Source organism: Varanus komodoensis, unplaced genomic scaffold, assembly GCF_004798865.1.
Source record: "Varanus komodoensis strain SLA01 unplaced genomic scaffold, ASM479886v1 scaffold27, whole genome shotgun sequence".
NCBI classification, from domain to species: domain Eukaryota; kingdom Metazoa; phylum Chordata; class Lepidosauria; order Squamata; family Varanidae; genus Varanus; species Varanus komodoensis.
In genome coordinates, this window is record NW_025335701.1 from 13,796,764 (window position 1) to 13,824,487 (window position 27,724).

The window sequence follows — 27,724 nt, forward strand, 5'->3', positions numbered from 1 at the left end:
TGCCAGGCATGGACTCTCCTATGAAGCTAAATTGCACACTGAAGGTAAACAACAATGATGCGGAAATACTTATTCTGGTGCCATTTACTGTCTGTCTGGGCTCTGGAGAGTTGAGAAATGAATTATTTTCCCAAGCAGTCCTCCTTTGTAACAGCAGATATACAAGGAGAATGCAAAATGGTCCAATTAAGATGTTTCACATCCCCCCTCTCCCTCTGCACACACCCACACACACACCCCAGTGAGCCTCCATATTAAACTATGAATCTTGAAAACCAGGATACAAGGTTATTTTTGCTACTATTCTTTTTTCAGCTGCAATCACTTAGGTTGAGACAGTCCCATGTTTAAATTAGGTTAATTCAAAGATGCCAGAAACACATCTTTTCTACAGACACTATGATTTCAGTGGGAAAATAGCAGGAAACTTGAAAAAAATTACAAGGAAGAGGTTGCAAACGAGGGCAGTAGTTCTACATGGCTGTTTCTTTGCATTCTTAGCGCACAAGTGTCACACCTGGCAGGGAGAACAACCATGCTGGATTCCAGGAAAAAGATCAGCAAAGTAATATTTTTAACCCAGGAAAAGTTTCCCAGAGAGGTAAACAGTCATATAGATGAAAGAGATTTTGGTATGGAATCGGTAGCAGTGGTGGGGAAGAAACCAACTACCTGCCCTTAGAAATACCACCAACCATCAAGTTTCCTTGCATAGAATATGCATCCTGGCAACACACAAAGCTCATCTCAGCAAGGAGGCAAGCACTGTGACCAGACTCTGCTCTAAGAATTGTTCTTCAGCTTGGATTTTAATGTGATCCAGAGATAAACTCAGCTCTAGGCTTTTAGTCATTGTTAAGTACTTAGTTCCAGCCACAGATCCATAGGACAACACCCTGCACACAATCTCCATATGCTACTGTGTGTGTGTGTACATGCAAATGTAGAAATTATTACTGAGTGTTGTTTAAATTTCACACGAGGCAAAGCCCCCACATTACCTTATATCCAAATCAACTCAAACAACATAAATAATTCAGCTCATTCGTGGCCTGATCCAGTCCATCCCAAATTAATGGAAAAGAGAGTTGTCTAAGCTTAATAGTCATGCAAGTGAGGATTGTGTACCTGTGTGCAAGCATGTGTGTGTTGAAGCATGTGGGACGGGAAACATTAACCTTTCCTTCCCTTTCTGCAATGCCTCCTGAAAATTCCTTCCTACGTGATAATTAATTTGAGAAAAAATATCTTCCATTGGTATTGAGAGAGCCTCAGGAACCTGCAGAATAGCTCTGGAAAATAGTTCTGCGGCTGGGCACCTAAGCAGCCAGGCTTAGTTATTCCCCTACTCAACTCCTCCTTTGATTTTCCCACTCACCTATGTATCTGCAACTGCCTTAAGTGCTCTTTCCAACCCACTCATCCACTTACTTTCTCTGATTCCAGCTCATTAGCTCCAATTCCAAGACTCACGGATTCACTCATCCAAACCCAGGTTGAAAGGTGGTCTTCTCCTTATGAACCTGCCTGGGATAGAAGAGCCTAGGGGAAGCCCTCCTCATGGTACCACCTCTAACAATGGTGCGTTTGGTGTTAACACAGGAGAGGTTGTTGTTCCCAGGTTGAGGAATTCACTGTGAAGGGAGGCTAGTTTGGCTGCCTCTCTGATGCCCTTCCATCAGGAAACAGACCAAGTATGTCCCAGGCATTTCATTCTTCTGTAGGATAGGAACCTGCTTAGAACAATTGCCTATGGAAGCCCTTCCCAGCCAGATGTGTTGGACCAAGACTTCCATCATCACAAGACAAGATGGCCTCTGGGAGGGGACAAGATGGCAAAAGTTGACTTCTATCATAATGGCCATGTAGCTCACCTACTGTGCCCCTATAGAGATACTATACTTCACTTGGTGCCTCATTCTTGGATATATTTGTGCTGGTATTTGTTGTTGTTAGTTGCAAAGTCGTGTCCGACCCATCGCGACCCCATGGACAACATTCCTCCAGGACTTCCTGTCCTCCACCATCCCCCAGAGTCCACTCAAACTCACACCAACTGCTTCAGTGACCCCATCCAGCCACCTCATTCTCTGCCGTCCCCTTCTTCTTTTGCCATCTATTGTTCCCAGCATTAAACTCTTCTCCAGGAAGTCCTTCCTTCTCATTAGGTGGCCAAAGTATTTGAGTTTCATCTTCAGGATCTGGCCTTCTAAAGAGCAGTCAGGGTTGATCTCCTCTAGGACTGACCGGTTTGATTGCCTCGTGGTCCAAGGGACTCACAGGAGTCTCCTCCAGCACCACAATTCAAAGGCCTCAATCCTTTGGCGCTCAGCCTTCCTTATGGTCCAGCTTTCACAGCCATACATTGCAACTGGGAAAACCATAGCCTTGACTATACGCACTTTTGTTGGCAGGGTGATGTCTCTGCTTTTTGGTATGCTGTTTAGATTTGCCATAGCTTTCCTCCGAAGGAGCAAGCGTCTTTTAATTTCTTGGCTGCAGTCCCCATCTACGGTGATCTTGGAGCCCAGGAAAATAAAATCTGTCACTTCTTCCATTTCTTCCCCATCTATTTGCCAGGAAATGAGAGGACCGGATGCCATGAACTTAGTTTTCTTAATGTTGAGTTTCAAGCCAACTTTTGCACTCTCCTCCTTCACCCACATCAAGAGGCTCTTTAGTTCCTCTTCACTTTCTGCCATGAGAGTGGTATCATCTGCATATCTGAGGTTGTTGATATTTCTCCCAGCAATCTTAATTCCAACTGGTGATTCATCTAGCCCCACCTTTCTCATGATGTGCTCTGCATCCTTGCCGAACTCCTGTGCTGCTATAGTCTGCTGCAAATATACAAGCGGCATTTATTGTATCAATGCGATAGGCAAATAACTTGCCAATCAGAAATGCAGAAACTCACCCTTGGCAAGTGTGATCTTTTGTTTCTTTCATGAGTCATGATGCTTGTCACTCCTTCATTGTCATTTTCTCTGTTTGAAAAGGCATACTTAAATTCTTCAGGCATGGAGGAGGATGGATGTGTTTCACTCCTTGGTGTTCCTAACACATCAAACCTAGATACTTCTGTCACTCCTTTCATGAAATCATTGCTTGATTGATGCTGCAGGTAGCACTAAGTGCCACAGGATTATTCTTCACTATATCTTGATGCAACACAGAATCTCAGTTAGAGATGAAATTGTTCAGCGTTAAGAGTTGCTACGAGTATTTTTCAATAATTGAGATTGGTTAAGTTTAAAGTTGCTGCAGCAAGAAGTCTCATCTTGCCTATTTTGGGTCTCAGCTATTATGGGACTCGTAGAGCAAGAGCACTGCACCTCATGGATGACATTTGCATTTTTATGTATCCCTCACTTTCCTGAAAGATGAGTGGTTCCAGGGGGAGTGCTACAAGTTTAACTGTACAATTTTAGACTTGTCTTTTCAGAAGTGAGCCCCATTAAGTTCAATGTGACTTGCTCGTGTAAGTGAGTATAGGATTTAATTGGTCTTTGGATGAAAATGCATCTTTACAGTGTCTTTGTAAACTTTGCTAGTGATGTCACCCAAGTATGTGATTCATTTTCTGGTTTCAGTCATCAATTGTCCAGCTTATAATGGTTTACTGTGTTATGACTTGAGCACAAATTCCCCAGAGTTCTTCTTCAGAACAGAATGTGTGCCATCAGCAGACCAGGTGCCCAGATCAGCTGCTTTGCAGGTGTGTGCTTAATCCTGCATGTTCCTTGTTGATGCTCTTGTCAACAGCTGTGAAACAATGCACTACCCATCGAGCTACTACATAAGGACATACTCAAGGTTCTTTAATGGTGAATCTTCACCGATTGCTCTGAACTAAGAAAACAGACCATGTGGCCAAGCAATTTTTGTTTAGTGTGCATATCTTCTGTTAGGTTCCTTCCTCCTGACTGTTTCTCTTGCAAATGTTCTATGTAATTTCTATCTCCCATTTAAACTTAAAACCTTCTCTTGTGTCATTTCCCCAAAACCGCAACCTTTTCAAGGTAGATGATAAGGCTTTACTAAAGATGTAGATACGACTACTATTCCAAGGGAGGAACCACCAGTCCTATTTTCAGCCCCCATCATTGCCACCATCTTTTGAATCAAAGGAGGAACCACCAGCTGAACCTCCAACTCCTCAGGCTTTCAGAAGACTGAAGTTCTTTAAAGTTCAGTCAGATCCTCCAAAGTTCCTCCAGATCCTCCACACTACAGACCGTAGGACTTCAGCTTGCTGATGAGACAATATCCTCCAATGCAATTAGTAGGAGAGAGCTCCAAGGTCCAGATGCCACTGCCTTTTACACAAGAGGACTTCTGTCTTCATCTACCTTGCTGTGCTGCTCTACTTACCTTGTCTGGACTTGACCTGAGTAAGAAGCCTCAGCTCTTTTACCTAGATAGGGTCTCCTTGCTAAGATCTCATCCTGTCAGATGACATGAGCCCTAGGTAACCTGGTGCTGTAAAGATGACAAAGTTGGTGTCAGGTGGGCCACACTGGGCCATCACAGAGAAAGCCCTCCCCCTTGTTGTCATCCTCTGAGCCTCCCCTGGAGTTGGCGCTCTGTGGAAAGCCTACGGCCTGGATGTAGTGTCTGAATAGATTGTGTTTGGGAGAAGAGCTCTGATAGTTGTTGTGTCCCCAAGCTGTGTAAGGCTTTATAAGCCAGCACCTTGAAGTTGTCCCAGAAGCATACAAACAGCCAATGTGGGTGCAGTTGTTAATCTGGCTGCCACATTTTGCATGAGCTGTGGCTTCTGAACAGTTTTCAAGGCCAACCCCATGCAAAGTGCATTGCAGTAATCTAGTTCAGAGATGATCGGAATGTAGATAACTGAAATCAGGGTATTTCTGTCCAGATAGAAACATAGAAACAGAGTGAGCCAGAAGTCTGACCCCTGGCTCCAGCCGGCTCCACTCACGACATGCCCACCATGTGCCTGTCCAGCCTATCCTTGAACACCCTCACCGATGGGGCCTCAACCACCTCCCATGGAAGCCCATTCCACACCCTCGGGGTCCTAACTGTCAGGAAGTACTTCCTGGCATCCAAATGGAACCTTGGTTCCTTGAGCTTGGCTCCACTGGAGTGCGTTCTGCCTTCCTCTGCAGGGGAGAACAGGTCTCTACCCACCTCCGTGTGATAGAGATATCTGGACAGGGCCATCCTCCAAAGCTGGTAAAAAGCACTCCAAGCTGCTGAAACTAAATGCTTCACCTCTAGCTAATGCAGAAGTATGTTGGTCTCTTTACTTGTGCTCATTAAACCGAATGAACTCCAGTTTCTACTGTGTAACCTGTCAGGCATATGCCTCAGCCCTGGCCTCTGAGAACCATCCTGTGCCCTTAAAAGAATGTTACAAATCCCAAGACTTTAATCAGTCATCACCCAGAGGCCAAAGCACAGCAATAGATCCATTGACAGTCATCAGACAGCAAATTTACTACACAGTTCTAGATTACATGGTATACTTCCAAGAAGCCCCCCAATGATGATTTGTGTTTTGTAAAGAAGAGTGTAATGGTGTAACTGCAAATGTGTGCACACTTCTTGGCATTAAACTGCAGTCAGCCTAGTGGGACCTGTGCCTGAAAAGACACTTGGGAGTGGAACATAAGCTGGAATCATGCAGTCCTTTCTGATCTGAGACACATCCATTTAGAAATGCAATTTGCTGAAATCACTGGGTCGGAGGATGAATACGCATGGACATAACCAAGCAATGCATTTCTTTTATATGCAAGTCACCACCTTCTAAGCCATGTGCAACACCCTGTGAAGCACCAAGGAAGATTGTACTGCTATCACATAGCTCCCCCAGTTTTCTGCTCAGATGCTGGGAACATGTTAAGATTCTCTTCACCCGATTGCATGAAAATATAGATGTCTGGTTTTCCATAAGGCTATGTGCTTCACAACATGGAAACTTGCCTTTGGGTAAGTAAATACATATTCATCTGTACTATTCCATCTTAATAGTCTTAATGTTTTTTTTAATACCAAATAAGCAAAGACTGGGGCATAAGAGCTTTGCCCTCCACTGTACTTCTGGATCAACCATTCTAAAGCTCATTCACATGCTAACTTTTTCCCTTGATGAAGATTTGTATGGAAATGCACAGAAGTGCAAACTTACTGGGAGATAAAGCCTTAAAAATGCCTTATGTTATCCTATCATGCACAGATAAACATCCACTATAGGAAACTTACAAGGAGAGTATTTATTGAACATTCCGGAGAAATCTATATCGCTATGGTTCTTGTTCCTCCTCGGTTCGTTACATCCTTTGGAAACAGGCTGAGAAACAGGCTGTGTCATTCATCTGTTTTTATCTTCTAATTCTCAGCTAGATATGGCCTTAGGCCCATACCCTTGCAAGTGTTTGAATTTTGCTTACCTTGATGAGGATGTAGGCTCTGTGATCTGCCTTTGCATGCGAGCATGTTTGATGAGGTGCTCTTTCAGTGCATTCTGGACCTCTGCTGGAATATCAGGAGAAGTGTGGCTAATTTTCATTGCTGCTTCAAGGATCTTGGCTGAGGGCTTCCCATTTTCTTTGATTGGCTCCTTTTTCTCATTTGTTTCCAAAATCTCAGGGGGAGCGCTGGAGGTGCTCTGTGGGATGCTCGTGGTGTTTGAAGTCATTGGTTTGCTCCTCCAGCACGGCCAGCACAGCTTCCAGAAGACGAAGAGTGACACTAACAGCAAGGCAAGTCCACAGAAGCTGACAACAACTGCTAGCAGGCTGACGGAAATGTCTGCAAATAGCAAGGAGGAAAAACAAAATTATCCAGGCAGCTTTAATTAGATTAATTGGTAGATCAATTTCATATGCAATTGGCTGAATGGGTAGAGGAATCAGTTTATAGTCCAGTGCTTAAGCTGGTTTAAGGTGAAAGTAAAGGTAAAGGTTTCCCCTTGATGTTAAGTCCAGTCATGTCTGACTCTAGGGGGCGGTGCTCATCTCAGTTTCCTAGCCAAGGGAGCCAGCATTTCCGTGGTCTCCGTGGTCATGTGGCTGGCATGACTAAACACCAAAGTGCATGGAACGCTGTTTCCGGCCCACCGAAGTGGTTCCTTTTTATCTACTTGCATTTGGATGCTTTCAAACCTCAAGGTTGGCAGGAGCTGGGACGGAGCAACTTTAACTCACTCCGTTGTACAGATTCGAACCGGTGACCTTTCGATCAACCAGCCCAGCAGCACAGAGGTTTAAACCACTGTGCCACTTGCAGTCCCTTAAGCTGGTTTACTCAGAAGTAAATCAAACTAAAGCATTACATTGCAAGCTTCAGAAAATGAGGGCACCAGTTATTTCCTGCGGAGGTCAGCTAAGATGTCTTCAGTGAGTTTCCATAACTACAAGCCTTTGCTCAAGGTGAACAACAACTTAAGGTGGGTGAACAAGCATGGTTTGCAGTCCCCAGGATTCTCTGAACCTTGGATCACTGCGTGTGGGGTATCTAATTCCTGTTCACATTTTCAACTTCTGCATGTTTGGAGTGAATGCATAAGCTGAGCAGTGATTCAGCAAGAAATTTGCATGACTTTTTCCTTCTCAATTTGCACTCATTTCTGCAAATTCCCACAAATTTCCTAAATCTCCTAAATTTCTTACATAGCTTAAAGCAAGGTTGATACCACCTGTAGAAGGAAATGTCTACATGTTCTGAAGTTGCATAAATTTAGAATGTTTGCGTAAATCATATGACTTTAGGCAAAAACTGAAATTCTCATACAATCTGAGCAATGTAGCACTGACTGCTTTAGCTGGGCCTGCAACTGTCCTTCTAGTTGCTGCTATTGCCTGCCACCTCCACCATCGAAAGGGCGGGGGTACATGCTGAGGGTAACAGGCTGGAAAGTGCTGGGGCAAGGATGTGTGAACTTGGTGGCCATCACTACATCTTACAGTTATGCATTCTGTAAAACAGTTCCTTCTGTTTTGGTCTTGAATCCCCCACTACTGAGCTTCAGGATATGACCCCAGGTTTGAAAATAGTTAAAACAAGGAGTAAAGTCTCCCCCAGTTCACTTTTGGCATGACGTGCATAAATGCATTCACTCCAAATGGTTATAAAATGGTGCAAAGGTCACTCTGTGCTGAACTGTGATAGGCTGACTTACCTGTTCAAAATGACTCCTCTTTCAAAAGACTAGAGTCTGGGCTAAGGGCATCTATAAATGTGGAGATTGCCCTCTACTCCTGACCACTTCTAAATAGTCTGACTTTCAGTGAGCTGAATAAAAAATGGGGAAGCACTGGGAAAGGAGGATTATAAATGGATACCAACCATATGTGGGCCTCCAGGAAAGTGTGAGCAGGGCTGGCCCTACCATTAGGCAAAATGAGGCAACCACCTCAGGAAGTGGATGGGCGGGCAGCAGCAAAGGCCCCCTGGCCATCCCTCTTGAGCCCCCAGGTACTCCCCTGTATTGGCAGCACAAAGCTGAGTGATGAGGGACAGACGGTCTATCCTGCAGCAGGGAAGCTCTCCATGGTGCTGAATCTAAAATTCTCCAGGTGGGTTGTCCAGAACCATGGATAGCTCCTCAGAAGTTCAGACTAAGACCCAGAGAGGATACATTGTCCTACTGTCCTTGGATGCGCCAGCCTCCACTGCTATCCTTAGCCCTCTAAACTACCCCACTGCCCTCAGCTGAAGTGAAGGACACTGTCTTGTTGCCAGTGTTGACGTACAATTCTGCTGCCCATTTGACTTGCTTCTGTTGGAATGTGAGGGGCGCCATCATACTCCTTGCTTCAAGCAGCAAAATATCTCAGCCACCCCAAAATGTGAGTCCCCAAATGGGCCAATCTGCACTAAGCCTATTCTTTGCAAGCAGCTGTCACCTCTGTGCCTTTGACAGCTGAGCATCACAGAAGAATCCACAGAAAGGGCTTCTCCAGCATGAAGCTGCCCAGATGGAAAGAACTGTGCCTGTGCTTTGTACTCCTTTGGTTGCTAAAGAAGAACCAGAGTTCTTGAATGTACACAGAAAGATGGCAGCCCTACCCTACCCAGCAGCTGGGATCTTCCAAGGGAAAAGGGTATCACCTCATCCCATGTGATTTCCGATGCTTCTGGCTGAGCGCTGCAACACTGAACTGGGGCTGTGAGCATCTGGCACACTGGGAGACAATGGTTCATCCCTCTGTGCCATACTTGATGAATAATGGTGCAATAGCAGTACAGACAGTGCTTCTAACACAGAGAAAATAATCTTTCATACGTGGCAGAGAGTTCACTAAGAGCAAGACAAGGATGAGAGAAAACAAATGAAGCGGAAAGTTAAAGGGAAAACAGTGTGCACACATGTTTTGATGGAGGGGACACCCACCTCCCAAACTGACTTCCACCTGTCCCTGATTCCCACGGACAGCAGTTATTCAAAAACACAGTGCGTTGCAAAGCAATTCCGTTTTTCTCTCCCCCTTTTAGACTTGGAGAAGGGCTCCATTTCCCACCAAAATACCAGTGCTGGAGCACTGCCTGCATTTATTCATTTAAAGTTATTTTTAGGTTGTCAGATAACAAATGTTCTCTAGGCAGTTCATAGAGCTGAGGTAATTTTTTAAAGCACAATTACAATAAAAGTACAATCAAAGGCAACGAACAGAATACATCTATGGATCCAAATGTGCCACTTAAAAACAGAGAATTAAGGGATAAAAATATCCATACTGATTTAAAACAAAGAACAAAGGAGTAAGATACACCATGCTAAACCAGAAGACTTGAGAAGACTTGGTGCTGAAACAACATTGAAAGTCGCCCAGCAGATGTTTCTGGGGGGAGCAGTCAATAGAGGGCCAGGGGGCCCTGCTGAATGTGTGGGGAGGGGGAGATTTTGGATCCAATTCCTTCTCTTCAAGGCCTTGTTCAGTCATGTCTTGATGACAGCAATAGCAAGAAGTGACTGGCAAGTCTGTATGGGCCACCTCAGATAAGTGCAGCTCAGAGTTGTTACTGTTTTCCTGTATGAAATAATCCTCTCTACCCCTTTCAATCAGAAAATAATAACGATGATTCTGGGTCAGGTTGATCTTCTGTACCACCCAATGCAGAACGGAAAAGTACTGCTTACAATTCATGGAGCTCTGACACAATAGCTTTGCAATATGGACTCAAGCTGTGTGCGGTTGGCATTTTTTAAAAAAGGTCTTGGACCAATTTTAGCAATTAGTCCTAAATGAATAGGGTAGGCAACAGTTCCTTTTAAAACCTCAGTACAGTAGTGTGGTGCTTGGTAGCTCATCCCGCACAACCATTATCTTCTGGAGGACACAGGCCACCTGTACTCATGTTCTAAAAAAAGGTGGCAGGGGAGGCAAGGATTTCAGCTAGTGTGTGTTTGAAATCACCTACATCTGCTTACCCCAACCTAGTGCCCTTCAAACATTTTGCACTATAATTCTAGAATTCCTGACCATGCAGGGTTGGGTTGGTGAGAGTTATGGAATCTTGGATGTTGAAAAACCACTCCCTCACTTTATTGGCATCATCTCACTACACCATCACTAGGAAAGATTTGTATGGTTATTAAGCAGGAAGTGCCTACACATCACGTCTAAAGATGGAGTTGTTTCAGTGCCAGCTCCAGGTTTTGGGAGGCCCTTGGGCAAGATGCTCACAGTGCCTTCCTCCCTGAATAGGCCCACCTCTTTGACACTGCCCAGAAGGGGAGAGCAAGGCAAATGAAGGCTGTTACTTCTCACATTCCTTGTGTTACTGTACAGAGAAGAGGGAGTGAAACCTGTATATAGGCAAGCCTCCTGCTCCCCCTCTCTCCAGATGTGTGTGTGTGGGGGGTAGAAAATACTAAAGAAGGTGAACCCCATCTCTCACTCAGTATAAGGCAGTTCAGTAAGATCCTAGGAGGATGATGCTGTGCTGTCACCAACCCAGGAAGCAGAAGCGATGGTGACACCAGAGATGGAAGAGGAAGCGCAGTGGGAAAAAGCCACTGGCAGCTGCCTACATAAATGTGCCACCTGTTGACACCACATGTGAGGTTCATGTGGACATAAATGGCCCTTTAGATAACTAGCTCACAGGCCACCAAGGGATTTAAATATCAAAACCAGCACATCAATGGACTCCTCCACCCACACACAAATTGATAAGCCAGGTAACTGCTGTAGGATAGATACTTTTTGTTCCAACCACCTTGGTCCTCTTGCCAATGTCATGGAACCTGCATTTTGGACAAATTGACTTCCAAGTTGTCTTAAATGCTCAGATTAGAGATTAGATTAGTTTTGCAGTAATCCTGTATGGATGTCACCAGCTCAAGCATTTCCCCAGTGGTGTCATGACTGGAGAACCAGTTGATGATGTGAAAAAGTACCCTTTCCGCGAATGCTATCTGAACATCTTGAGTTAGCCACAGCTCCAGGAGAATTCCCAAGACAGAGTTTTGTTCCTTCCAGGGGGAAGTCACCTTCCACTTTCTCCATCTTGAAGAGGACATACCCAACCAATTCAACAGAATTCTCCTGTTGCTAATCATTGGCACAAGGACAAGATCCTAGCCTACAACTAGGAGCAGTCTTGTCTTTGCTGGTGCTCTGTGGAAAGAGCTCCCATGGATCACCAAACAGGGAGGGACAGGGGAGTGTGGCTGCTCTGTCTCTGAAAAATTAAAAGTCATCAACAGTACAAAGCAGATCCAAATTATGGCAGGTTCTTATAATTTCAGAAGACCAGCCATGCTTCTCTATTCACATAGGTTTTGGACAACCTGTGCTCTTTTTTGCAGCAAGTGTGACCCATCCTAATTGAGTCAGGGACAGGTGATGCAAGGCTATGGCCTGCAGATGACCATTTATGTCATTGCTCCTACTTTTGAATTTGCTGTGGCAGTGGCTGAATAAATAAATATTCTGAAGTTGGTAGCAGCAGTCAAAAATTGCCACTTCAGCTTGAAAACAAAACATATCCTCCCTCTGTGCCTTGTTTTAAAGCAGAACTAGCCCTTTTTGTGGCTATAATGCTTTGGCAGCAAGGAGCCAATCCTCCCGGCCATGCTATTGTCTTCTTCTGTGGAAGGGGTAAGAGTAGCCTTAGGGTGGGAAGTTCTGGGGGTGGGAAGTTCTCTTTCCCTGCCACCGAGGGACCAGGGCTTAGGAGTGGAGCACTTCCCAGCTGGGCATCTTATGCTTTAAAGGCATGGAAGGCTTTTGCCCAGGAGTGGATCCATGTTTGTGCCCTGGGCCCAGGTAATGGGCAAGCCCATATCACTAGCCCTCTAAGGGATTATGCAGCAAACCTCAGGGTTTTTTTTACCATTGTTATTGTCATAAACTTCAGCATCCCCATCCCCACCACCCCAGCGACAGACCGTGTTGTCCGTGAGCCAGTAACTTATGAACATATGTGAAATACTGAGCTGAAAGAAACTTTAGCTAGCTCTTTCCCATTTAGGAATTTGGAAAAGAACTAATTTCTGTGTTGGGAGGATTTCGTTTCCTTGCCTAGTCAGAACTTCTGCTGCATGTGTTAGGAGCTGCTGGTGCCCAGTGGTTGTGACAGGCAGGCTCTTAACCTTGTAAACAAGCTATGTAATCATCAAGACAAGAATGTGTCAATGTACTTTGGTGTTAAGGATAACTCCTACTGACTAAGCACTATAATTACTCCAGTTCGGCACACATTAGTCAGACACTGTGAAGACACGTATTGCTAGCTAAGTATTTTGTATCTATAAATGCTTTCAGAGAGAGATAACTACTCAGGTTTTTACATTTGTATTCATTATCATGTGCCATTTAGGTAATTTTATTTGAGAGGCAGCTTCTAATTCATAGGATTTGGCTTTTAAGCCCTGTTGATAGCTATCATCTCAAAGTCCTGCCCTGAACTGGAAGAAAGTGTGTGTAAATAAAGACAAATTTTCTTCAAGAAGAATTAGAAATCATTGTTAGTATAATGCAAAGTCATGTTCCTGATTTCAAAGATTTGCTACTGGATCAAATTACTAGCTGGCTGTAATAATGCACATGACAGATTAGAGCCTAAGAAAGAACAATTAAAATAATTGGGGAATTTCTAGACTGAAATGACTTCAATTATTATTATTTGATTGAAAAAGTAAGCTAAACATCAAGAAACTGCATGCAGTATTCAATATTATTGAGTAACACCTCACAAACTTGGGGCATCTAGACTATTTACAGAGATTAAACCCTCCTGTCAGAATACTAATAAAGGTAAAGTTGCTGAAATTCAACTAGTATTGATCTTGGTGAGCATGCCTGCTCGTGCAGAAGTATATGTTGTTCAAATAGCTATGTACAACTCAATTACTGCTTACAGCTGCGGAGCAATGATATTTAAGAAAGAGCAAGTAGAGAAAAAAAAATCTAGCCACAGCTGCCAATTATGTTTGGTGCAACCTCACTCCCACAAATGTTAAGCATTTATCTCCAGCAAATGTGGACGAAGTTTATTTTAATTCTTTTGACTCAGCACTCATTACTAAAACGGAGTGAAAAGTTTCCAATTGCTCCACAGCAGGAGGACTCAAATTACATAGGTCAAGAGTTCACATATAATTTGGAGTCTCATAAATTCAGGTATATTTTTTTTTAAAGAGACAAAGCAAGATGGGGACTCCGTTCCTTCCTTTTTGAGTTTGGGAAGTATTTAAGGATGGCAGAAACTTCTATCCTTCGGGATCCTTCAGTATCCTTCAGATGGTCTCTATTGTGAGATCTCTCAAGTTCAAATCTCAAATCAAATCTTGAGTTTGAATTGCAGACTCATAGGCTGACTCCTCTTGGCACCAAACTGGACAGGATTCCTTAGGCCCTTCGGGATTTTTCCCATTTACTATCCCACCAAATCCATTGCAGAGATTTAACTGCAGCAAATGGTCCTTTCCACTAAAAAGATGGCTTCCCCATAACATAACACTGTCCACACAACAATCTGTTGCTTGTTTAATAAAGCTGATGTTGCCTTTGTCTCCCAGTGACTAGCTCTGCTCTTAGCTTTTACCTGAATGCCACCCACCTTCCAGAATCTCCTTGCTTCACCTGAATCTTCCACCACAGCTGCTCTGGTATAATCCTTTCTGAATTTCCCACACCTGGCACCATGTTCTCCAATACATTCTTCCCCCCACCCACTTGAAACCCATTTTCAAGGGACTGTCACCTGGGAACTTGCTTGTCATATTATTTTGGTGGGGGGTGGGTAGGAATCCTTGTCTTAAAAAGAGGGAATAAACCACTTCATTCAAATGTGACTTAATTTCCATCAAAAGGATGCTCTTTGATGCCAGAAAGTTTAGTGGAAAAAGGATGAGCACCTATTCATTGTATACTGCACTTTTTACCAGCTGGATGCTCCCCAGCTGTTTTGGATGAAAGCTCCCAGAATTTCTGACTCTTGGCATGTGTGCAAGGGCTGATGGGAGCTGAAGGCCTTTCCCAAGCTGGAGGGCAACTGGGCCAATTGCTCCTCTTTCCCCTTTAGAATTCAAACTGACCAGGAGCAGCAGGTTGCTTACTTCCTTTCATCTCCTGAAGTACCATAAATCCCCTTGATCCACAGCCTCTGTGGATCAACCTCTTTCTGAATGTTTTGGGCTTCAACTTTCATCAGTCCCTACCAGTAGAGTCCTGGGAGTTGTGTTTTTAGGTTGGGGAGCCTGCAGCAGATGTTCATGTTCTCTAGCATCACGTCCTCTGTGGTGAAAGGTGCAGCCCTCGGTTAACAGCATTTTTGGCCCTTGCCATTCTTCTGTGTTTCTTTTGGTCTCCAGTGCTGAGGTAGCAGATTAGTTTGACATACCCTGGGCATGATGCAGGCAACATGTTAAAGTCCCCACCTCTCAAAAGTTGGGTAGTGAAACCTTTCTAGAAGTCTACAGGAAAGAAGTTCCCCTAAGGCCCTCCTAAAAGCTTGTAGTTAAAGTTTCCAGCTGAAGTTTCCAGAACATCATAAAAGGCAACCCCATATAAAACACACTGCAGTAGCCTAGTCTGGCTGTCACTGAGCGCAGATAATTAGGGCAAGGTGAGACATCTCCATGCAGGCCAGCCTCTCTGTGCAGCCAATGTATGGCCCTAAGCTAGTAAGAAGGACTCCAGCTCACTGCTTCCACTTGGGCTTCCCAGTTAGCACAGAATTCGAGGCAACTCCCAAACATGCACCTGGCTTTCAGCAAAAGTGGAACCCCAACTTGGACCAGCTGTAAGTCTTCATTCAGGCAGACATGTTTCCTTGCCTCCATCTTGTCTTGATTAAATTTCAGCTTAATAACATAAGAAGAGCCCGGCTGGGTCAGACCAAGGGTCCATCTAGTCCAGCATTCTGTTCACACAGTGGCCAACCAGCTGCCCATGAGAAACCCACAAGCAGGACATCCATGCAGCAGCTCCCTCCCTCCCAATATTCCCCAGGAGCTGCCTAACACATAGCCATGGATAGCCTTGTTCATCCACAGCTACCCCAAAGTGGCCTCTGACCCAGTATGGTCTGCCCCAGCATCCCCCAACTTGGTACCTTCCAGATGGCACTGGAGTAGTTCCCAGTATTCCTAACCAGTGGCCATGCTAATGGGGACTAATGGGATCTGAACTCCAAAATGTCTGGAAGGTATCAGGCTGGAGGAAGCTAACCTGGCAGCAGTTCTTCAAGGTCCTCAAGCAAAGGTTTTTCACATCAACTGAACTTCTTGTAAAATAAAAATAAAATGAGAGATGCCCGGGGTTGAAGCTAGGTTCTTCTGCAGGCAAAACATGACCTCTGCCACTGAGTTAACCCCCGCCCCCACACCATGTGGGTTCATTGACTACTGCAAGCACAATGAAGGAGAGGATGGATTGTGTTTTGATTAATCAATGCAATTCTTATGTTCAGTGCTATTAAAGACAAAGTAAACCTCCTCCATCAGGACAAGGAGAAATGCCTCTCCCACCTGCCCCAAATGCGTGGGCAAAGGTCCTTCCTGCATAGCCCCACTTCTCTCCTTCTGCATCAACAGGTAGTTCAAAGTGCTTCTGGTTCCTGCTACCTGTTGGCACACTTGAGCATGGCAACCATTTCTGGTATTATAAGGCTGCAAGGACCAGACAGGGAGATAGATCACAGGCTCACTTTTCTGAACGGTCATTTCCACGCATTTCTTTACCATGACTGAGATGTAACAGAGATTTTTTACAACAAAAAGTGAAATCTGCCTCCCTAGGCAACCAGATACAATCCTCACTCCCTGGCTTCTCTGCTTTCTTGTATAGAGAAAACTGTATTAATACATGAGGGCAAAGTTCTTCTTAGGATTCATTAGCAGGGGATGGATGGGAAAGAAGGGATCGGGCAGATAATGAATCCATTTCTTGAATGCCTTTTGGCTCCCTTGGCAGAGACAAGATGGCATTTCCCTTGGAGATGGAGCTCTGTGAAGCAGGGGAGGGGGAAGGGAGGAAGGAGAGCCTAATTTCAGCTGCAACTTGGTCCAGGTCTGGGTCCAGCCCCACCATTCAGCTACACAACAAGTGGGGCAGTGTCAGTGCCCCAAGGACCAGCTGGGTAATTTCACACGGACCAGGATGCTGCCCTTTCGTCAGGGTTTGGACCAGCCAGCTCGGGGTTGTTTCTTCTCTGACTGGCAGTATCTCTCCTGGGTCTCAGGTGATGGTCACCTGGGATAAAACTGGGGCATGTGGCAGACAAAACATGCTCTGCCACCAGCCCACTCCCTCCCCAGGCGAACTTCCCAGGCGCTAACCGACCTCCACAAGCACAACTTTGCCTCTCTCCATGCCGCGGGGTGGAGAGAGCTACCTGTTGCATTTCTGCCTTCCACACAACGGTTCAAAGCAGAGACCAACATCTCTGCGGACAAAAAAATGCCCACCCAACTCACGCATCGGGGAGCAGGACTTTTAGGCAGGGTTGAGCTCGGAAACCAGTCTTTGGAAGGAATTAACCACTCCTCTGCAGAACAGAGTTATCTATCCCCCACTCCCTTTATTAATTGACACGGATCTTCTTGTTCTTAACGCAGCAAGAGAAATGCTTACTGGAAATCCAGATTTCGGAAAAACTGCTAAAAATCAGCGATCTGCTTAATTTTGATTTTTATTTTTTTTGGTGTGGTCATTATTAAATGAACTAGTTTGAGACGTGTGCATGGGGGAGGGGGAGTATTGTTCGGCGCGATAGAAAAGACGCAGGGAAGCAAACCAACTCCTGCCCTTTCCACACCAATCTTTACCATATCGGTGCCAATTCTGTTCTTTAGGGAGACTGGACCCCGCTCGCTTTCCCGCAGATCCCAGCTCTGCCGAGTCCCCGAACCTGGGACTAGGTGTAGTAGCCACGACACAGCGCTTTCCTTCGGTCTGGGGCTCCTCGGAGCTCTGCGCACAAGGGTCTCCTTTGGACGCCCAGAGCCCCCTTCCCCACAAGCAAGCAAGCAAGCCAACCACAACCCACCAACCCACCCAGAGTCATGGGAGCGATGTGGCCACGCACCTTTTCCTTTCCTCCCCTTTCGCTGGGGGAATGAGGAAAAGAACAGGAGAAAAAGTTCAACTTCCCAACGCCCACTCAAACCCGCTGCCGCGGCTGCCATTAGTTGAGGCAGCGTGTCCCCCCCTCCACCCGCACCCCACGCCTCTCCTCAGTCCTCCCTCCTTTCTTGGGAAGCAGGCAGCGGCGGGGATCACCACGAGACGGACTTAGGAGAAAAATCCTCCAGCCGGAGAGGCAGGAGAGCTGGCAGGCGGCGGCGGCGCGGAGGGGGGGAGAGAGAGAGGGGGAGAGAGAGAGAGTCGACTCTACCTGTGCTGCTTATACCTTGGTTGGTGGTCTCCAGAGGGAAGATGCCGGAACATTTCTCCAGCTCCACTTTCCCTCCCAGGCACAGCTCGGAGATGATCTGCAGAGCCTTATGGCACAAGCTGCCCATCCCGTCCTCCTTGTGGAAACTCATCTTTTTGGGTATCCCCCACCCCTGACAAAAGAGCCCTTATCTTTCTCTTTTCTCCTCCTCTCGATCTAAGCCATGGATCTTCTCCTCCTGGGCAAAGGATGTCTTTACTCTCCACCTTCGTCCTCCTGGATGGTCATCAGTGGTATGATTATTGAGAAGGATCCAAAAAGGGTGGCGGTGGGAAGAAGAGGGGGAAACGGGGGGTTCCAGCTTTCAAGTTGTCAACCGAAGGGGAAAGGGTGGGGGGAGAGAAGACACACCGGAGAGGGAGGAATACTCCAGCGCGCACAGTCGCAAGTGAGCCAAGATTTACCATCAGAAGAACAAGGGTGGATAATTGGGAATGGGGGGGGGTGCTTTAAAAAATAGCAAAAAAAAGAAGAAGAGAAGAGCAGTCGGCAGCGCCTTTTGCGCCGTGCGGGCATCGGTAGGCAGCTGGTCCAATGGCAGCGGAGCGCGGGTGCTTGGGAGGGCTACAAGTGGCGGCGGGCGCGCGGGACTCGCCGGCGGGCGCGTCGGGAACGCTCGGTGCTCGCTTTAGGGGACGGGGAACAAAGGGGAGGAGGAGCCGCGCAATTCAGGGGAGGGGGCCGGGTGCGCGCAGGGGGGCTGGGTGCGGTTGTGGCAGGGAAGCCCTGCGCGGGCTTCTGCGCCAGGGCGGGAGCAGGGCTTCTGCTCAGCCTCTAGGTGGCTCCTCGCCAGCCCCTCTTGGCCTCTCGTGCGGGCGCAGGGCAGGAGGAGGCAGATCCGCGCCGGCCGCGCCGGCGGGGACGGGGCTTGTGCCACGCGCTCTCGGCGCCTTTCGCGGAGTCACGCCAAGGAAACGAGCCAACAGGTTTCCCCCCGAAGCCTGCCTGCCTGCCTGCCTTCTCTCATGCCAGGTTAAGTTCCCAGGAAAGAACCCCAAACCGATAATTATTAATTTTGCTGTTGTTGTTATTATTTTCACTTGAAACTTTATTTTGAAATAGAGTTGAAAATACAGGTGTGAGAAAGGAAACACCCCCTCCCCACTTGCCCAGGATAATGCGGTGAACGTGCAGTGTCCTAAACAGATCAATTTGAAGCAAGCCCCAAGGAGTTCAGTGGGGCTGGCTCCCAAGTCATTGCCGGTCTGCAGCCTAAGCTCAGTGGGCTGAAGGGCAAATGGGACTCTATTTATTTATGTATTTAAAGCTTTTATAGACCGGCCCATTACTAGTGTCTTGGGATGGTTTACAACAACATTTCAGTACATTATGGGTAGGTTTGCAGAACTGAATAAAAAAGCTCAGGAGAGTTTGGGGGTCTGCATTACAGAGAGGAACTGAGTTAAGGGGCAAATATGTCTCAAATATGTCATTTTATTGGGGTGTAGTCAGAAGACCCTGCTTGGAGGCTCTTCATACATGCAGGGAATAGCTGTGATTCCCCCCCCCCCCCCAAAAAAACCCCATCCTTCCTCGGTTTTAATCCAGGAACTCAAAGGTTTTTCAGCACACCTGCTATCTAGTAAGCTGATGGCAGACAAAAGGTGGCCGTTCTTTACACAGCTTAAAACCATTGAATAGCAGAGTTGGCTGGAGTGAGCAAGGTAGTGGATCCAATCCACTACTCAGTGCAGGACTCCAGGTCAGAGCATCCTGAACAGATGATGTCCAGCTGAATCTCACAAGCTCTCAGAGTGCGATAGCCCACAACCTCCCCAGGTAATGGCTGAATTTCCCTAGGGACAGTTATCAGGGAAAATGAAGGCCTACTTAGTGCTCCATCATGCCTCCTTGAAACACTGGCAAATTACTTTTCAAAAGTTTCAGCCTCATCTTCTCCATGACCGGGTAGTTGGTAATAGACACTGAACACCATTTCTCTCTTATTTGCTCTAGTTATTTTAACTCAGATGCTGTCAATGGAGTCACTAAGCTCATCCTCATCCTCATTTCTGTGCAGAGGCATGTCTCTAGAATACATGGCATGACTCCACCTCCCTTTCTGTTCCTTTTGTTCTCCTTGAACAAGTTGTAAACTTCAGTTGCTGAATTCCAGTATTGGAGTCATCCCACCAAGTCGCAGTTGCACTTATCAAATTGTATTTGCCCTCAAATACAATGATGCTGTATGTTTCCCATACTTTGAACATTATTTTATAGATATCACAGATCATTTACTGAATTCACTAGCATAATCTGCATTTTAAAGGATTAAATAACTTCACATAGCAGCTTTCTCCACAGTGGTACTTCCCAGATGTTTTTGATTGCATTCCCCAGCTTTCTCAGCCGGCAGGGTAATGATGGATGTGGATTATGGGAACTGGAGTCCAACACCTCTGAAAAGCACTAGGTTGAGGAAGGGTGTTTCAGAGAGCAGCTACGTAGGACCTTTGTGCTTGAAGTGGCAGTGTGGATCTGAGGATCCGGTGCTGCAGAGAAGCCACAGTGGGTCTCCTGGCATTTCTGGTTTGTGAAAGTGTAGAGGCATGGGCTTCACTGCTATTGGAAAGCTGCTGATCTTGAGTGGTCCAGCAAGGGCATTCATTCCTATGTAGCTCTTGAATGGTCCCTAGTTAAATAGTTGAAGAAGCCCTAGGACAACCTCCCTTCACCAGACACCATCTAGATATCCTGGACTCCAGCTCCCAGAATCCCTGCCCTTTGACCATGGTGGATGGGGCAGATGGGGGCTGAAGTCCAAAACATTAGGAGGGCTCCAGCTGTCGTAGATAGAACTGTAGCCACAAACTTGGGCTCTGTCCCAGACTACATGATGTCTTATGTAAAGGGTCTCTGTGTATGTACTGAGTACATTTTTCTTCACCAGCAAATAACCATTGGCAAGTTGCTCATATGATTAAGGAGAGAATGATGGAGGTTGAGGCTTTGAATATGCAATGTTTGACTGTTGGAATTTTCCTTCTCTTTTGGTGCAAACTGCTGGGCAGAGCTAAAGGGAAGAAAAGTCCTGCTGGTTCAGACCCATGGGCAGCCCAGAAGCAGGGCATGAAGGCAATAGCTGCCCCTTGCTTTGCTCCCATGCCTGCATCTCATTTTCAACGGTGTGCACCTTTGGACTTGTGGAACCTTCCACAGAGATATCATGTCTATCGCCCATGACAAGTGGGACCTACAACCAAATGCGGCAGTGTGGGGTACACCAGCCCTGTTCAGGGTTCAGCCATGCTTCACCTCAAGACACCCCATTCTATTCCCCCCTGCCCTGTGGGGAGGCTACACTTGTGCTGTCTTTGAATGTGGGAAGGTGGGGGGCTCTCTAAGTCTGCTACCACTGACTAAGTTCCCCTGACCCCAGTAGGCCCAAGGAGATGCATGCAGGATTGCACTGTTTAGGTTTTCCCTCTTTTGGCTGGGGAATGCCAAAAGTTGTAGGCTTCTTTGTCTTTACACTTTGCAAATGTGGGAAGCAGCAGGAACGAAAAGACACCCATGACATCCTCCAGCTCCCCTCAATCTCATCTGGTATGGCCAATGGCCAGGATTATGTGACTGGGAGTCCAAACATCTAGGGAACACCAGGTTGCCTAGCTTTAGAATATAGGATGGCTGCATTCTTCCAGAATCTGGCCCATTCTCTTTTGAGCTAGTGGCTGTTGCCACCTCTTGTGGCATCACAATCCACAAATAATCTCCACATCGCATGAAGACACTCTTGTACTGACTGCCCTTCAGTTTCATTGCATGGCCCTGGTTTCTAGTTGTATTTGAGATGGAAGGAAATCTTCCCCTATTTTCTTTCTCCACATGTTGTGTTCTTCAATAAATTGCTTCTTAAATGTCATATAGCATCCTATAATTTAATGACAATTTAATGGCAAGTAATTGTTTTCCCTAAGCTGTTATTTTACTCTTGCTAACCTGTTCAGGCTTGGATGTTGAGGGCAGGCTGCCATCTAAAGGAAAAAGTGCATCATTTGAGATGGAGCTTTCCAGGCATCAAACCTGACACCTAGTTTGAACGTTGGAGTGTTTTTACAAATGTTTTCCATCAGGTTCTGAAGTCGCTTTCCTTCACCACTGAGGGTTCAAAGGGGTCAACATGTTAGACCTTATGAATCACAAGAAGAAGAAGAACCACAGGGCTGGAGCTCCTCCAGCGCTCTAATCACACAATCGCCAACCTGCTGGGGATAAACCAACAAGAAAAACACAGCACTCTCCTGCTTCTGTACCCCAGAAATTGGGGCACATACGCACTGATTCCTCAGTGGCAAAGGCCGGTTCCAGCTTCCCGGGTACCAACAGCGTTGGACTAGATGGACCAATGGTCAGTTTCCTTTGAATAAGCACCATAGAACTCAGCTGGACACGCTTCTGACTCCACATGACTGGACTTTTAGATTCTGAATCACTTGGCTAAAATTGGGCCCATATTTCTCCAGAAACATAACCATTGATATTGCTGATCACACATGTGGTTTGGCACTTGACAATAAAAGTGTAGCTTTACTATCTTGTGATTCCCCTTCAGTATGATGGGAAATTGTTATCATTTTGTGTCCCTTTGAATAAAGTACTAAAACCCCTAATGATGTTGAATATAACTAAGTGGTGTCTGCTGTTGTTAATTTTAGGAAACAACCTGGACTTGGCATGACATAAAGCAGCACAGGATGATTAATCAAGTGAATCATGGCAGGCAGCACTAGGGCCTCCTTCTTGCACATAAAGCAATGCCACTGAGATGAGTATCCATTTCATTTACCTACTGGGCATTTTGTATCCCTGCTGAAGGGAGGATGATGTGGCGGAAGTCTCCACTAACTTGCTGAGAACTTGAATGACTTGAACTTGAGGTTTTCCATTCAGCTGTACTAAAAACACTAGACGAGGCAGGCAGCTTTTCCCAACGTGGCACCTTCCAGGTGCGTTGGACAGCAACTCTCACGCTAGCTTCTAATGACCCATCAGTTGGTAGTCCTGTGTTGCCTTGCTTGCACGAAGTACCTGAGATACCTTAAGTCATGGGTCCTCAAACTACGGCCCAGGGGCTGGATCTGGCCAGCCATACTCATTTATCTGGCCTGCCTGCGCCCCTGCCCACCCCGCCCCATGCACGGGGAGGCAGCGGTTTGCTCGCTCGGAGAAAACGGTCTCCAAGCGAGCAAGCTGCTGCCTCGTGCGCCCGCCTCGTGGCTGTGCCTGCCCCCGCCTCGCCTCGCCTTGCCTCGCCTCCCCTCCCCGCGAGCCCTGCCCCTGCCTCAGCACGCGTGCCCACGTGCTCCCGCCCCGCGTGCGCCACTGGCACCACCTTTCTGGCCCACGCCCAGCACCAGCACCTTTCATCTGGCCCCCTGGTGAAACAGTTTGAGGACCCCTGCCTTAAGTGGAAGATTCCAGGGATCAAACCTGAGGCTTTCTGCATGCAACTCACCTGCTCCATCACTGTGTCATAGATTAGGAAACTATACAGGAGCTCTCGCATCAAATCTGGCCCTTCATCTACTCAGCCCTGCGCCCTTTATACCAGGTTTTCCTAACATAGGGGAAGAGCTTTTATTTTACATGTTGTATCTCTGCAGCAAAATGGTGCAGGGTAGAACGCTCTTCAGGATTCTAGCTACTCCATCCTCTTCCCCTCCCCCCCCCACCCGCTGCAAGCATTCTGGGCCCACCATCTTAATATGAGCCAATCAGTCCTCACTGAAATGTTTTGGATTCCTCCCTCTCCTTTAGCATTTTTAAAACTCCTGCAAAGTCTAAGCCCATCAATATTTTCTCTTTGGTTCATGGATGTTACTGTTTGGGCTAAATGAAGGTTGGCATTTGGAAAACAGAAAGGAGTTACATTTCAGATGAGGTGGTTTAAGGTACTCTCCTATGCATGTTTAGAAAGAAAAAAGCTTTAAACTCCCATTGCAGTGTCTGGGGAATGCTGGGATTTGTAGGCCTTTTTTAATCCACACATGCATAGAATCTTCCTTTTTCCTTCTTCATCGTCCTCCCTAAAGAAGAGAGAAAAACCAGTTCAAGCAGAGGCCAGAAGCATTCTTACCTATTTATCACATTTCCGTATCATGCAATAACTGGAGCTCCCTGCTTGATTCACAGAACAATGGTGAAAATCATAAGATAGAATAAACTCAAGAAAATGTCAAATAAAACCCAAACTAAGTATTTTGAAAAAGACACAAAAAACTAAAATAAAACAACAGTGCAGAGAACCATAGCACTGCAAGGAAAAAGGAGTCTTTGTTCTGTAAAACAAAGGAAAGAGCACCTCCCCTCAGCTATCTCATCGCAGTGGTAATACCAATCCGCCTCCCCGCACCCCCGCAACCAGCTTTTGCATTTCACTCATACCCTGAAAATTAATTTGATATTTGGGAGTCTTTTTGCCACACAGCAAAGCTTCCAAATTTGAATCTTTTAGCACAGCACTACTTTTGACAGCTATTTACCTAATTCATTTAATTGACACCACAGTCCTAAAAATCTTTTTCAGTTTAATGGTACTTGTGCTAAAGTAATTGTATACAGGATTGCAGCCCGATTCTTTCCCCTTAAACTCCCTTCCCTTCCCTCTTTAATTTTAGATTGCACAATGAGAGAACAAGACCTGTTGTACTTCTATTTTCTGAGTAATGCTTGGTAATTTAGCAACAACTGACACAACACATGATCTTACACGGCTACTCAACATTAATTAATAACTAGTCAGCTGGTACAAAAAATTCCAATTTAAATCCAGGAATTACCCCCAGTTGCACAAGTGACAGATGGACAAAATGGCTGTAGCAGACAAAATTAGGGTTTAAAAAATACTCTATGTATGGAAGTTCATATTATTGCTGTGGTGTGATCAGCAAGTGAGCTGATGTTGTCTTGCTAGTGTGAGGGGGGAAATCAAGCTAATTAAGGCCAAAAATCACACTAGATCAGTGTTTCAAAAAGGGTGAAGTTAAAGGGACAGGGAGAAAAACTCTACCTGGTCTGCTGTTTACCTCTCCAAGACATCTTGGAATAATGCTAGACCATCATGCAACCTTATTTCCAGATTGCTTTGGGTTGGGAAAAATAGCATCAGCCTATTGGCATTCTTACCTGTCCATAGCAGATGTCCTTAAAGCAAAGCAAATGAGAGAATGAGCAATTTTTGGACTCACCTGAATTTTCCAAACACCACTTTGATGCCTGTTTTTCTTTACTTCTGTTTATATTTTCTAGCCTGTTTTTTCTTCTTTATTTGGCTCATTCAGATGGGAAAAGTGCATATTTCTGTGTGCATTTTTCAACAGTGTGCACTTTAGCCCTTCAGCTAAAGGATGAAAATAAAAGCACATTCAAAATACACATTTAAAAATGCTTTTTTCAAACTACAAGTTTCAAATATGTGACCACAAATTTCAAATTTCAGAATTCATAAACCAACCCTCCTTCCTTCCTTCCTTCCTTCCTTCCTTCCTTCCTTCCTTCCTTCCTTCCCTTCGTGCTAATTTTCTGCTCCTGGGACATGTCTGCATGGTTTGCAAGCAAAACAAGATTCTCATACATTCTTAAGCAAGGCTGGTGGTTGCAACAAGATGGAAATATTCAAAGAAGCAATTTACTCTAATAGAATTTAGCAGTGGCCTGAGACTTTCCTTCAATCCCACCTGTTCTTTCTGAGCTCCATTCCTTTCCCTGAAGTATGTGAAAGGGTAACCCCCTTGTGCCCCCCCTCCTTCGGTGGCTTTCTGGCTGGCGAGCTCTGTGCTTTGCCAGGCAGTCACGGCAGAGCAGACCAGCAGGTACATGACTCTTCAGGTGAGCTGGGCTCAGGGGGAAGCATCTTCAAGGTCCCTCAGACTCCTGACTACCACCATCTGGGTCAGTATCAGGAACCCGGTCCACTTCCCCAGCCTGTACAATTGCCCTAGACTTGGCAGCTTAATTTGGTCATATTCAAGAGCAGTCACAAGCAGGGAGCCAGAAAAGGGCCAACGCATGCAAGGGCCATTTGGGGCGGGCTTGTGTGCTTGAAAGTGGTTTTGGACCGTTTCAGTAATCAGCCAAAGCTCTACAGAGGCATTCAGCATGCACAGGGAAGGGCTAAAAAGGGTTATGCACTTCATTGCCAGCACCACTCTTACAGCTCTTCCATGGAGAGCGTAAAAGCTTTCAAAGGACTATTACTGATGACTGAAAGTTTTGTTTTAAAGAGTATACAGTAATTCCTGCACTCCTGAGTCCTGCCATGAGTAATTAATGTACCTGGGAATTTTCAAGTTTGCAAAACTCTCTGCACTACCAGCCCCCAGAAGGGCATGCAGCATGCGGCATGCAAATGTGACCTTTGCTAACACAAATCATGAAGTGAGAAAACAAACTTTCTATCTATGACCATGTCCAAGAACCTCATAAGGTGCTGTCTCATGAACAGGCCAATTAAAAAGCTGATAAACAGGTACAGATGACCCACCAGTTGTATGTGTGTGAGATCGCAAACAATGTGACCATGTGAATGTGGCCAATTTAAAAAGTCCAGCTCTGTGGAGGATCCTGGCAAAGCTGTTGCACTAGTGAGCACTGATGATATTGCACAAACATTGCTTTCCACTAGAGCAATGTAAATAGCACTAGGAACTGGACGCTGTCGGAGTCTTCCTGAGGTTGTTGCTGCTGTGCAGAAGGTGCTATGGAGAGGCTGAGAGGAGGTGGCTTACAGTGGCCCTCCAATCTGCACCACACACTTGCGATAATGCATAATTAAGAAGATTCATTTGGCACTTAAGTAGGAGTTTGGGATTCTACTTGATGGCCTTTAAAAGAATGATCCTTCTTCCCCTCTTTGGCACTAGCAAAATTTGTCAGGAATGAACTTTAATGCGGTATGCTCAAGTTAGTTTGGCTGAAATAATGACTAGCAAAATGTTGATTCACACATTAAACATGAAGTGCAGGGGCAAATTCATGTTGTCCTGTACAAACAATGGAAAGGTAGGTCTGATTTCAAGTCTTAAATTAATCCAATCTTCCCCTTCCTGGTGGTCCAACATAACTGGAAGGCACTACTCCTATAATTCCCACCCATCATTGCTCTTTGACTGGGAAATACGGGCATTGCATCCCATCACATCTGGAAAGTACCAGCTTGTGGGAGGCTAAAACAGAAGCTCCATTTTGAACACCAGCGGTAGACCATGTACATGACCAGAAACTATCAGAAACTGTTAAGTCTCTCTCACTAATGCTTAGCTATAGTCTGCTCACATTTATTTGGGATTAAAAAGAGTTCCAGATGACTTCTAGAATGGACGGACCCAAGCACTTTTCCTTTTGGAAATCAAGCCCCGGTTGCCTACTACCGATCTGGGCTCAGGCTGATTGCTGGCTAGCTCAGGGGAGGCTTGGAGGTGAAGGATGGTTCATAGATATGGTCCACAGCAGATCTGCTCAACAAAAAGGCAGAACAAAGGCAAACAGACTGAACATAGAAACATAGAAACAGAGCGAGTCAGAAGGGGCCTCCCGGGCCATCTAGTCTGACCTCCGGCACCAGCCGGCTCCGCTCACGACATGCCCACCATGTGCACATCCAGCCTATCCTTGAACACCCACACCGATGGGGCCTCAACGACCTCTCGTGGAAGCCCATTCCACACCCTCGGGGTCCTGACTGTCAGGAAGTGCTTCCTGGCATCCAAACGGAACCTTGGCTCCCTGAGCTTTGCTCCGTTGGAGCGCGTCCTGCCTTCCTCTGCAGGGGAGAACAGGTCTCTACCACCTCCATGTGACACCCCCTCACATACCTGTATGTCGCCAACAGATCCCCTCT

The 27,724-nt window shown here is 46.0% G+C and overlaps 1 protein-coding gene across 1 annotated transcript in view; it reads right to left on the reverse strand.

Annotated features, from left to right (window-relative positions):
• Window positions 1-17,974, reverse strand: part of SYT10 (synaptotagmin 10) — a 42,874-nt gene extending 24,900 nt beyond the window's left edge. Inside the window, exons 1-2 of the mRNA XM_044434153.1 lie at window positions 17,824-17,974; window positions 6,423-6,783 (exon numbers count right to left, since the gene is read on the reverse strand). Of these exons, the coding sequence (XP_044290088.1) occupies window positions 6,423-6,783; window positions 17,824-17,974 (512 nt within the window). The remainder of the gene's footprint in view (window positions 1-6,422; window positions 6,784-17,823) is intronic.
• Window positions 17,975-27,724: the final 9,750 nt, after the last annotated feature.